The 13,404-nt window shown below is 35.9% G+C and overlaps 1 protein-coding gene across 1 annotated transcript; it reads right to left on the bottom strand.

Annotated features, from left to right (window-relative positions):
• Positions 1-5,027: 5,027 nt before the first annotated feature.
• Positions 5,028-5,897, bottom strand: LOC104110253 (ethylene-responsive transcription factor RAP2-11-like). Its single transcript, XM_009619702.4, has one exon. The coding sequence runs from the start codon at positions 5,817-5,819 to the stop codon at positions 5,124-5,126; it is 696 nt and encodes a 231-aa protein (XP_009617997.1). The 5' UTR covers positions 5,820-5,897; the 3' UTR covers positions 5,028-5,123.
• Between the last annotated feature and the right edge of the window lie 7,507 nt (positions 5,898-13,404).

The following is a 13,404-nucleotide window of genomic DNA, read 5'->3' on the forward strand; positions in this document are numbered from 1 at the left end:
CCGTATATATAGTGTACAATTTACTTGAGAGTTACAAGATATTAAATAAATGTAATAAACATGTTCATGTATATCCAAAATGATTCATGGATGAGTTGTTGGACATTTACAAATGCAATGTATTCATAACAAAATATCATTTTTACTTGACTTTTTTTCTAATTGTTTTTTCGAAATTTCACGATTCTTATGTCCAAACGTCCACTAAGTAATACGTGGATAACATTATCTCTTTATTATTAGTATTTAGTCACCGCACAATAATCCTTTCATTCTTTATTATAAATCATCACATAAACAATTCTCTCATTATAATCCCTTTATAACTAAGGTGAACCAAACAACCCCTAGATGTTTTGTGATCTATTATAGTCACATCTTTGTTCTAGTGTATTCTTTCACATTTAAAAAATATATTTGTATTCAACTTAACAACGTTTATACGAAACTAATACACATAAAATGTGTTTTTATATATATATATTGTAAGTTAATGCATTTATTTGATTTAACCTATTTGACAATGCTAAAAATACTCCTAATTTGATGTAACTCCATTGAATGCGCCTTTTTTTTTTATTTTTTATTTTCTATAAGTAAGCCATCTGCAGAGGGTGATAAAAAAGAAATCTAGCAGAGGATTCCTTTAACAGGATCCAAACACGTGTACGCTGTTCCCAAGCACGCTCTGTAATCAGACCCGGGACTCCCCCAACTAATTTCAGTCAGACACGTCACTCTCACTATTCCAATTCACTGTACTAATTACCCTTGCGATTCGTAGCAAAAACACAAATATTATTGGTCGACGCCTTCAGTATCCAGGGTTAAATCGGTAAATTGGACCCTCCCTATGTCCCTGCCGCTATGCGTATAATTACCCCACAGCTGCTATTCCGATAAATAAACACCATAAGTACCCAAAAAAAAAAAAAAAAAAAGGAATGCATGACAGTTCATCAATGGCAGCTCTGCAGTCTGGCACTGGGGTTTATCTTCTTCCTCTATCTTAAATCTAGATTAATGTTGCGATAGATTCCTGCAGTTTTCTGTGTATAAAAAAATATACTATTAAATTCATAATATTTATGCTTGGGAAGTCAATGAATTTGGATGCCTGTGTTTATGCAAATTATTTGGTAGATATCATTGATTTGTGTTTATGGAGGTTAGATCTATGTGATATGTCTCAAACTGAGAGCGGGATGCTGTTGATTTTTTTTTTGGGGGGGTCTTTTTTTGGTTGGTTAAGAACACTGGAGGCAGCGGTTCATCGATCTGTTCCCTGAAAGGCGATAAACAAAATATAGCAACAGGAATCGGTCGATAAACCTCTGCATCCAGCGCTTAACCCCCTTCTCTCTCATATTGTTTTACCTTTTTCTTCTCTTTAATTTTTTCAATTAATTGTTAGCGCAGTTCATGATATGTTCATGTTTGGTCTTTTAAGATGTATATTAACTGCGTTTTGTTGAATTTTCTGCTAAAATGTGTAGAATTAATTTGCTATTCTCCTGAGCGGTATACAGATTACAACAAACAGTATTTGCAAAAGCTTATTTGTTCTATTCGAAAGCATTTGGTGACATGCTAGTACTTTAATTTGTCTTAATTTTTCCTTTCTTGTCATCTGTGTTTAGCCAGCTCAAATTTCACATAAATTTGTCATCTTAAAAGGATAATTACCGTACTAAAGGCAGAAAGAGAACAGTAATCAGTTCAGAATAATTAATTAAGTTCTGGTTTTGGTTTAGTTGTGTAAAGAAATAAGCTTGTAATTATATGCACAATTGCACATATAGATATCTAGTCCTATTTGCATAGTTTTTCTATTCGAAAAGAGTGCGGTTTATGTTTTTCTTTCATTTTGGTGAAAAAAGCATATCGGTAGTTGCATCTGAACTTTTCGGGGTTCTGAGGCAAGCTTTAAGATATATTTAATGCATCTCCGTGCAATTGCACCTATTATTTCGGTTACTGTTTCCTTCCATAAGAAAAAGTTGCTATCCAAGAACTAATTAAGAACTTGTTGAGTTGCTCTACTAGTTGGTCCTGTTGATATGGGTATTTTCTGGAGAGACCGTGTATTTTTAGTCGCTTTTAAAAATAATAGCCGATAAAATTGTATATTTTTTGTATATATGTGTATTATATATAAAAAATATACAATATGTATTTTATACATTTTTCGTCTAGCGAATGTAATTAATTTCAGTCTATCGATCAGTTTTGTATTTTGCCCTATTTTTTTTTGTCTTTTTATGCCTCATATCTATTCCTGGTTGCCGTAAATCATTTTTCTACTGATGTCAAATTGAGTACTTGTGATTCTTTGCGGAAAATTCATGCAATTAATTTGATCCCCATTTGCCCACTGCAGTGACACTCTCAAAAATAAGAATTAGAATTGGTGAATATGCTCTTTCTTTGTCATATCTGGAATTGGCTGGTGTTACCTCATTTCTTTTTAATTGGCACTGTCTATGGTTTTGGATTAAATGTGCTCTTCCAATTTCCAAGTATCCACGATTGATTGGAACCCTACGTTTGAGATCACAACAGCCAATAGGATAATATTTATTAATCGCATTCACATGGATATATCACTTAGATTTAGTTTTAAAGTTGGTCTATATTTACAAAGAATCAATTCGTTACCAACTATCTGGTTGGATGTCACTTTCAGAATTAGTGAGTCAAAAGCTATTGTTACTAATTTGGGGGGTTTCTTTTGTTTTCCCCTAAGGAGAGAAAGTTTACCTTCTAAAGGAAGTATTGAAAGTGGGGAACATGCTGTGCCTGTGAAAGTAAAGAGGAATTGGAAAATAGTTGTATAAAGTGCCAAATCGCCAGAGAATCTTTACAAGTGATGTGAACTCATAGGAATCTTGGTATCACATTCCTTTTGCAAAGCTAGAAACCTAGTCAAGAATTTAGTAGGTTGGAGCAATCAAAATAGTAACTTTTTTGACTGTACCTCTGAATAGCATCAGTTAAAGGAAAAGAGTCTCCGTCACTTTCAATATTGAGGATCTTCTTTTACTTCTGGCTTTTTTGTGTTGTAATTCATAGAGTGGTGATGTGTCCACACAGTTTCCAGAAAGATGATTCTGACAATAATATTTCTTCCTTGAATCTAGCTCCTGAGAAAAGAAGGATTCTAGGTCGCTTAAACCATTTGATTTTTTTTAGTTTCCCACCCTATGTCTAATACTTGTTGGGGTCTTATGAATTTGGGTCCGGAAAGTTTCACTATGGGTGGTAAAAACGTTCCTTACAGATGGTGATTTCATTTCCATGTCTCGAATCCAACATATGCGTTAAGAATGAAGGAGTATTTACCACCACACAACAAACCTCCGGCGGTTAAAACATAAAATCAACATAAAATCATTGGATTCTGAATTCACATTTTAGCACTTGTTGAAGGCCGACCACTAAATTCAGAATTCATTACCAGTGATATTAAGTTTTCTCTCAATATCTAGAGCGGTTTTTCTTTTTTGTTATCTTCAATTTTTTACCTGAATGTTTAGCACTTGTCAACGGTGTGGAATGTGGCCTCTCGTGGATCATTCACAGGCTTTAACGTGCAACAAACCTTAATTCTATTATTAGCAGATAATAACATCTATACTATTAGTATATGATTTACCAACAACACCCCACCCCCCTCCCACACACACAAAAAAAAAAAAAAGAGCAGAATGTTGTTTCGGATATTACTTCAAAAAATGGTGCCCCTTAGTGAGAGACGTAATTGTAAAATAGTAATCGAATAATTTGCATATAGCTATAGGTATCTTTCGTCACATGTGACAAGTTTTTCACATTGCACAGTTCTTTGAGTAGAAAGTGTCCTCATTTCATGAACATAAATATTAAGCCCCCCGGAACATGATGCAATTGACAAAGAGGTTATAATGGACATGACAATAATAACAAAATTGACATTAAGCAGGTCAATAATTCCAAATAAATGGAGCATACTGTGACAAAAACATGTCCGTCACAACAATATAATGACTTTTGTTGATAGTGAGATAATTTTTGTTTGCGTGCGCCACACACACACCCCACTCGAGATTGTGCTGAATATTTGATGATTAGTAATAATGATAAAAGAGACAACTTATATTTACATGACAATGACAATCAATTCATGTATTTCGTTTTACCTTTCATGATACACTATACACTGATTAAATCATAAAAAAGATGCATCGAATTTATAGGTCGCTGATTAAAGAAGCATCCTACCTGAAATTTTATTTACCTAGACCAACAAGAGACCTAACGTAAGGTAAAGCATGGCAACTCCAACTTGAGGGAGATTTTAAAAAATTTCAAGTTCCCAAAAACTGGTTTAGGACAGTTTTTGGGCAAATATTTCTCCCACTAACAAAACTTCAACTTTTCTTCAAATAAAATACATATCCAAACACAACTTCAACTTTCAAAAATTATTTTTCAACACAACTTCAAAAATTCATTTTCAAGTTTCAATCAAATCTATGTCTACACGCTAGCTTATATTTTGTTATTATGGGTAAGGTGGACGAAAGATTAGCAGATGACGATTTTAAATTTAAAGTGAAGAATTAAATTCTTCATCTAATTTTAGAATTCAGAATTATATGTGTTTAGAATGGCTGCGTTGCAAAACTAGCTCCATTTCATAAGTTGGATCATAATGGTCTGTATCTCGGTCCATTGAATCATGGGCCTATCTTGACAATATGCCATAAGAGCAGCCCGCGTACGCGCAGCCCAATGGTCACCTAAATAGTCGTTGATCGAGCCGCTTAAACTAAAACTAAAAATAATCGGTGAATATGATATGCACAATTTATGCATAATTGGTGTACAATATTTGTATAATATGCACAATCGTGTAAAATTTATGTAAATCAGCTAGGAAAAAGAAAGAGAGGATCGAGTTGGCTATTTATGTAAAGATCTCCGCAGCCCAATGGTCAAATATGCGGGCAGAAGAACAAGAAGAAAACATCAAATAAACTTGGGTATCAAAAAGTAAATATGTATTGCAGTAAAACTGATCTCAGCAGAGACAAGACAAGCAAATATAGTGAAAATGTTACTCCTATACTAATTAAGCTACATCAAAAGGAACTGTTTAATCCATTATTCTCTTCCGACGACTTATTTGCATGCGAAAAAAGGCACTCAAATAATTGAGCACTAGTTTGATAGTGATTTTCTTCTTCTTCTTCTTCTTCTTCTTCGTCTTTTTTCCCACTTTGATCAGTTACAGAAGCACTAAAAGAAGGAGCCACAATCACTGAAGAGTAAACCTTTGAACTACTTCCTTGTAATTGGATCCTGCAGACCTCTTCTTTATCTTGATTACAACCCGTATTTTCTTGAACAAATGGCTCTGTTTCTATTTCATTTTGATATTTATTCCCGGCAAGTTTCTTCATAATAGCATGTTTAAGAAGTTGATATAATCTTGGATTTTTTCCCAACAAACTGCAGTTTTGTTCATTGGGTTTCAAGATTCCTTGGTACTTGAAATTTGTTTTGGCATTTCTACCACGAAGAAGACGTGCAGCGCTATCATAAGCCAAAGCTGCTTCTTCTGCTCTGTCAAAAGTCCCTAACCACAGCCTGAGTTTTTGTGAAGAATCCTTTATTTCAGCAACCCATCTACCTGAAGGCCTTTGTCTCACTCCAATATATTTCTTTCCATCATTTGAGGAAATTAGCTTTGACTTTGTTTTTGCCATTTGCTTTTCTTGGATATTTTTGGTTGAGTTGGTTAAAGACTCAGATGATGGGGGTTTTGAGCTTTCCATTCTATACTTTAGAGAGGAGGTTATTTAGAAGTGGTTTGTTTTGTGATTAGGAGTATGAGGAACAGTGGTTTGTATATATACTAGAATGAAGATGTGAGGTGTTATAACTATATGTTGATTGTCTTTATCGGGTATTTTTGTAGTTTACTATCTACAATTATTGACAATTTATGATTAAGTTGATTATGAATTGGCAACATAAATAATTTTTACACTGTCATGCAATTCGAAAGGTTATAGTAAGTTACTACTTTATTTTTCAGTTATTTCAGCGAGCTTGTAATGGAAAATTACATGTTATTGTAGGTAGATTTATAACGTTGATGCAAAAAATTTACTATAAACTATTAGTGTGGGAAACTTAAGCTCTTAGAAACATTGGTTGTTTGCTATAAGCAATTAGGGGTGTTCATAAAAATTCAAAAAATCGAACCAAACCGAAAATTGAATCAAATCGACCAAAAAAATCGATACTTTTTAGGTTTGGTTTGGTTTTGGTTTTGAATTTTAAAAATCGATCAAATTTGGTTTGGTTTTGGTTTTAATAAAAAAAACCGAACCAACCGACTATAAAAGTAGCTATTTAAATTTATTATTACACACACACACATATATATATATATATATATATATATATATATATATATATATATATATATATATATATATATATATATATGTATATTTTTATATAAAGTTTCTAAAATTTTATGGTACATATTAGTAATTTGTATTTTTAGTCTAGTTCTTTGCTATTATAATAATCTAATTCTTTGCCTTTATATTCTAGTTTGATTGGTAGTTTTCTTTTGGTAAGTACAAGAATTTATTTCATGTTAAAAATTATCGATTTTTACTTGAGTACTTAAATTATTCATCACTATTTGATTCAATTATCATCAATATATTTTGGTAAATGATAGATTTCTCAAAAAACAATTGATTTAACAGTGTTACATTGAAAATGTAGTCGCAGGAATATGTATTTGGTAGTGTATGTCTCATATTTAAGAAAAAATCCGATAAATAATCGAAAAATCCGAAACCGATAAAAACCGAATCGACAAAAACTGACTTAATTGATTTGGTTTGATTCCAATATTTGAAAAACCGACTTACTTGGTTTGGTTTCCTTTTAGGAAAAAACCGACCCAAACCGAAACATGAACATACCTACGGGCGATATTTGTCATGGCTTGTCTTAGGATCAACTTTAATGATAAAGGTTTATTACTAACTATAATGCCCTGTGCATAATACTTCCAAGAGCCAACAAACAAAATTAGCTCATCAAAAGACCAAAACTGAATTAGAGCTAGCTCCTCCATGTTTTTTTCTGAATTAGACTTCACTCTCTTTCCTCTTCGAAAGCTGAAAAACTAATATTTTGTTGTTGTCACATAGTGTATGTCTTTGTTAGTCCCTTAGAACAACATGTTTTTAATAATCTGATACTTCAGTTCGTCATTTGTATTTGAACAGATGCTTACATCAGAGTGCTTGGTGGATTTGTCATGAATTGTTCAAATAAGTCTCAAATTAAAAATACTTTTTTGGTTCTCACGTTTCTTGTTTCCTAATTTATGATTTAGATACTGCTACTATCAATCTGGTTATTTTATATTACAGTTGTAACTATATGTAAGACTACGATGATTATTTTCTGGTATGTTAACAAAACTTTCTGGGAAATACTTATATCTTGTAAAAAATAGTTGCTCATTTTCAGTCCTTTAATTCCTAGAAGTTGCCACAGCCATAAGGGATTTATTACAAGCAATAATATATCTTATGTTCTATTAAAAAAGGTAGATGGTGCATAAAGCATCTTTGAGACAAAAATCAATTGTTGATTCCACGGCCAAAATATACTGCAATCACCCAGACCTTTCTAATACTGAAAACCTGTATACGAAATTTCTTCAGTTGCTTACTCGGCCTAAGCAAGCCTGACCGAACACCCGAAAGAAGTTCTTTCTCCATCGAATGGGGCTCGAACCTGTGTTGTTCCATGCTCCCCTCCATATATATCTTATGTTCTATCTGTATATATAGTTTCTTGTTATTAATAAAATTTGGGTTTTTATAATCAAGTGGGCGTTTGGACATAAGAATTGTAAAATTTCGAAAAAAGTAAAAAAAAAAATCAAGTAAAAATGGTATTTGTAAATTAGAGTTGTGTTTGGACATGAATATAATTTTGGGTTGTTTTTGAAGTTTTGTGAGTGATCTGAGTGAAAATTTTAAAAAACAACCCTTTGAAATTTTTCAAATTTTCGATAAATTTCAAAATTTATCTTCAAGTAAAAATTGTAAATTTTATGGCCAAACATTGATTTCGAAAAAAAAGTGGAATATTTTCGGAAAAAGAGTGAAACTTTTCATGGCCAGACGGGCACCAAGTAAGGGCTGATTGTGTTTTCTTCTTAACTTTTGAATTGGGCTAAACTAGTCAGCCCAATCAATCAATCAAGATGTACGTCTCAATTTGGGTCAATTTTGTTGGGCTAAAATAAACGGGGATTTAACCTAAGGGATCTACACAAATAGCCAGTCATATTAACTGTTTAATTTTTCTAGCCATATACATAGAATATACATTGATTATACATATATAATATACAAATTATGCATATATTATATCTCCACAGACTATTTTTAGTTTAAGCGATTGGGTGGGCGGCTATATGGCTTAATTATTCTTAACCTAAAACATAATGGACACTCAGTGGCGAAGCCACATGGTTATAAGGGTGGTCAACTGACCACCCTTCGTCAAAAAATTGCATTGTGTATATAAGTAAAATATTACGTTTTAGAGGTATATAACACATATTGAACACTCTTTGTCGTAATTTTTTTTTACCTTTTTAAAATTTGAACATCCTTGGAGAAATTTCTAGTTTCGTCACTGTGCACACTGATCCAATGATCTTCCAAAGGTGTATGGTCGGTTGCTGAAATATGTGGATAGTTGGATGCTCAAGCTGGGCGAAAACACAGGAACACTATTTCTGAGAAAATTAATGTGAACGCTGATAATTCCTTTTGCACCAAGCATTTGTGAAAACTGAATATGTCATAACCTTTTTTTCTGAGTAGCTAAAGATGTTGCAAAGTGTGCATTGGCAAATAACTCAGGATTAAACATAGTGTGCACAAAATTTTACTCCGCATGACATTGTCTTATAAACTACTACTTTAAGTCATGTTTCCTCTCCTTTGGCTTATTACGGGAGGGTTCGGATGGTTTTTTTTGGGGGGGGGGGGGAGGTGGGAGGGTTCCACCTATCTCAATAAATTATATGATTGGTTCAAAGAATGTAATGAGATTTAATTGCGGATGATATAACTACTGTATAGGCCAAAACTCATCCCTAAAAAGCTCAAGTCACGATAAGCGAAACATTCATAGGTCGTCACGTGTCGAAGCAGTTCTGTTTACCGTCAAAATCGGATAACAATTAAATTTATACACGGTTTTAAAGATATGTGATCTAATTTGATACAAAGTGAGAAATCAGATTAAAATGGAAGAATAAGTAGAAGAATAAATGCAAATCATGTAGATTGAACAACAAAAGCCTCACAAGGTTAACTTTCTTTGAATTAGATGTGATGTTATTGAAGCCAAAATAATATGAACAAGGCTGAAAAAAATAGTATCTTGTTCTTTGAAGTCAGTTACCATGTGTCCCAATTACTGAGTTTCTTTTCTATATATTTAGGGAGATTAGGCTTTTAAGACATTATTTTATGTAAAATTATGTAGACCGTTAGCTCTCTTTTTGACTTAATCCCGTGATTTCCGCCATAAAGATTGGTTAGTGACGAGAATCACAGATCTTTGTTGGATGAGTTGGCAAAGCTCTTCTTTGAGGCCGTTAGAAGCAAGATCGGCCGTGCCTTCGGTAAACTCGAGGGAAAATCTGATAGTATTGTCGAACTTCGAACCTCGATATCGATCTCGGTTTTATCTGTACCTTCGTTCTCTTACAGATGTGACGAGCCTGGTCTATTGTTCCAGATGTTCGATCAAGCATCGAGCTCGATCCTACCCGTATGCTGATAGTCCTCTCGTTTTTCAGAGAGTAAAGGATGTAAAACGATATGAACCCTCGGTTTTCACTTCGATAAATCATGACGATGGATACATGACGTAGGTGATAAGAATAGTGGAAACATCCCGTCAGTCCAGTCTTCGAGGCATTAAATATGTGTCAGTTGACGGTCAGCTACTTCGGGAGATGAACCGCTGCTTGAGAAACCTATAAATACCCTCAAATCCGTTTATTAGAACTTTTTACACTTAAATTCTTCTTGTGTTCTAAGAAAATTTCAACTTCTTCATCTTCTGGTTTCTAACTGTAACCCTCAAAACTTCCCTTACCAACAATTTCTTTCCTTCGCTTCTTTATAAAAAAAATGGCAAAGAATTCAAAGTCTGTTCGTGAAAAAGAAGCACACTCTTCTTCAAAAACTTCTGAAAATGCTTCTCACGCTGCTACTGAGGAACCCCCTCTGAAATCATATATCCCTGCTGGGTGTCCGACTGGGGCCGACTTCAAGGTTGAGAATACGCCCATGGTACCAGGTTGATGTGAACCAGTCTCGAGGTACATATGTATGATCACGGACAACATCCTCGATAAAGTTAAAGAGGACTGCAATTGGGTAGGCAAACTCGTAGTGGTTCATACCCCTGAAGAATCAATTACCTCCTACGTGGGGTTTCTTAAGTGTTTACACTTACCCTTTCATGGTGGGTCTTCTAGACCCGGTTATCATAGCCTTTTGCAAAAGATATGATATGACACTCGGGCAGATACATCCTTCATTTTGGAGGATCGTTATTTTGCTTCGATTCTTTGTGAGCAAGGTCAGGGGATGTCCATTCACCATCGCCCATCTCATGCGCCTGTACAGCCCTTGACTTTACTGAGGAGGGTTAAGACCCTATTCTCAAGGATCGAGACCGGGGCTGGTTTGGTGGATTTGTTTGAGTGAGGACCTCAGACTTAATCCCGGCTGCGGACATGCCATTCCTGAGAAATGGAACATGAAACGTATGTTTAGCTTTGCCTTCGGTATTTCTTTTATTGCTTTTCATTTCGTTGGTTTCTCATCGATGTTATGTGATGCAGCTGCCACCCAAATGCCAAACCCCGTTCCTGAACTTAAAGAGTGGGTCGAGGGCATCGCGACACAAAGACCTTACTCCGAGCGCTTGTGGAGTGAGCTCTCAAAGGGCCGATGGGAGGCCCGCAATCATGGTAAGAGTTTTTCCTCAATAATATATCTGATCTTATATTCTCATCATCGGTTTCTGATACGTTATATTTTCATTTTGCAGATTTACCAAAGGACGTCGAAATGAGGCCTCCATCAGCTGACGATGATATATACACTGATCCCCATGCTTCAAAACAGGACAAAGAGAAGAAGAAAAGGAAAGCTCTGAGTCCCTCAGACCCAGAAAAGCAAAAATTGAGGAAGTGAATGGTGCGTAAAACCAAAGACGCTAGTGCCCGAGAGCTCTTATCGGATTCACTCCTTCGGTTGAGGCATGAGTCCGAAGAAAAAGAAGAAGAAGATTCTAATTTGGTGGCCCGTGTGAGAAGTGGTTCTGAACTGCCTCAAGTCAGGGAGGCCGTAGAAGAAGTAGCGGTCGAAGCCTCTGAACTAGGGAGGGTCGAGACCGCTTCGCTTCGAGATGGGGAAGCTTACAAGGGGAATTTGGCCAGTACTTCCCGGTCAGAAGATAATATACCTAAGGAGGTGCTTGGGGTGATCGACCTCCCTGGGTCGCCTTCGTTTACTGATTCGATGATAAATGAGGCTCAGATACTGAAAAGTAACCTTGGCGAGGGGGGCCAAGGAGCAATAGATTCTCTTTACCATTTATTTGATGGCCTGGATTCTACCACCTCAGAGGATATTACCGGGTTGGGTGACTTACAGGTACCCAAAAAGACACCGTCCCTAGAAGCCGGTGGGTCTTCTTCAAGCCTACGATTAGTGAACCAGTTCCCAGCTCCGAGTGTTGACCCTACTCGGAGACGTTCAATTTACATGTCCATCCCGGAGGACGCTTGGGTTCTTTCTTCCCTAGTGGGGATTGCCAGTTACCTTCGGTGCTTGGTGTCGAAGAGGATCAAACAAAAATGAACGAGGTCAAGGTGCCCTGCCTATTCAACGAATCTCAACAGGCGTTGAATCGGGTAATTTTGAATGCCCCGTTATTACGTACTTAGCTTTAATCATGAATAATCATAACGTTTTTCCTTTGATTTTGTAGTCCTTGGTGATTCATCATGAGGTTTTTCTTAGATACCGGGAGGAGTCAAAACTTTTCGACGCCGAGACCTGGGAGCTTGCCGAAAAGAGGGATTCTTATAAGCTTTTTAATAAAAAATCCCAAGCTGAGCTAGAAGCGACTCGTAGGTAACATTCTGACCTGGTCGAGTAGGTAAGAAGAGTTTTTGAAGTTAGTGATGATGAGTTGGATTTAGTAGCTAATGATCCTCGCTCGCAGGTTCAGAAAAAACTTGACGTGATCGAGCAACTCCGAGGTGAAGTGGATGCGGTCAAAGCCGAGACCGGAGAGTGGAAGTGAAATATGGATTGTCAGGCCTCAGAGAAAGAGACTGCCCGGACTCAGTTGACTTCAATTGAGGCCCAGCTTCGGGCTACAAAGGAGAAGAATTTGGTGCAGGCCAAAACGATTGAGGGACTCCAATGACCAATCTCAGCTGAACTCGGTCGTTTCTGGTCAAGAGAATCTGGCTAAGGAGCTCGAAGCTGCCAAGTTAGAGACTAAGATCGAGGCTGATAAAAAGGTGGCCCAGTTCAAGGTTGATGTCGAGACTATCTAGGAGCAGGCAAAAAACATGGTGAAACATACGAGGTGGGAATCCCGAAGGGACACCCTCGAGGGAGTCCATGCTCAGAACTTCGACATCTTGACCGAAATCAAGAACGCCAAGATATGCAAAGCCAATGCCCGGAAGCTGGTTTTTTCCAAGGAGGATTCCGAAACGTCTGAAGAGTCAGGTGAGTTTGATGAAGAAGATCCCGAAGGTGATGATATATATATATATATATATATATATATATATATATATATATATATATATATATATATATATATGGCCTCTTTCATACCTTTCGAATTTCTTCTTTGCTTTATTATTTATTTTCACAAAGGTCGAGATGACTTAGCATGAAATAATTAGGTTGTGTTCGAAGGTTCGAACAAACCTTACCTTTATTGCCTTTTTGGATCAAGGCTTTGTAGGGGTTCAGTGTTATCGATAATTTTTTCTCGAAATATTTTAAATTTACAGCCTTGCCGAGGGTAGTCTTTAGAACCGGGCAATGCCAAATAAGCTTCATGCCCTCGAGTGTTTTTAACTTGTAATGGCCTTATCCTTAAAATTCCAGCCATGCCAAATAAGCTTCATGCCCTCGAGTTTTATTAACTCGGACTAGCCTTAACCTTCAAATTCGGGTAATGCCAAATAAGCTTTATGCCCTCATGTTTTATTAACTCGAAATAGCCTTAGCCTTTAAATTCGGGCATGCC

Source organism: Nicotiana tomentosiformis, chromosome 3 (assembly GCF_000390325.3).
Source record: "Nicotiana tomentosiformis chromosome 3, ASM39032v3, whole genome shotgun sequence".
In the NCBI taxonomy this organism is placed as follows: Eukaryota; Viridiplantae; Streptophyta; class Magnoliopsida; order Solanales; family Solanaceae; genus Nicotiana; species Nicotiana tomentosiformis.

Excerpts from the sequence above, each read along its gene's own strand:
- LOC104110253 (XM_009619702.4), bottom strand. The coding sequence starts at position 5,819 with ATGGAAAGCTCAAAACCCCCATCATCTGAGTCTTTAACCAACTCAACC.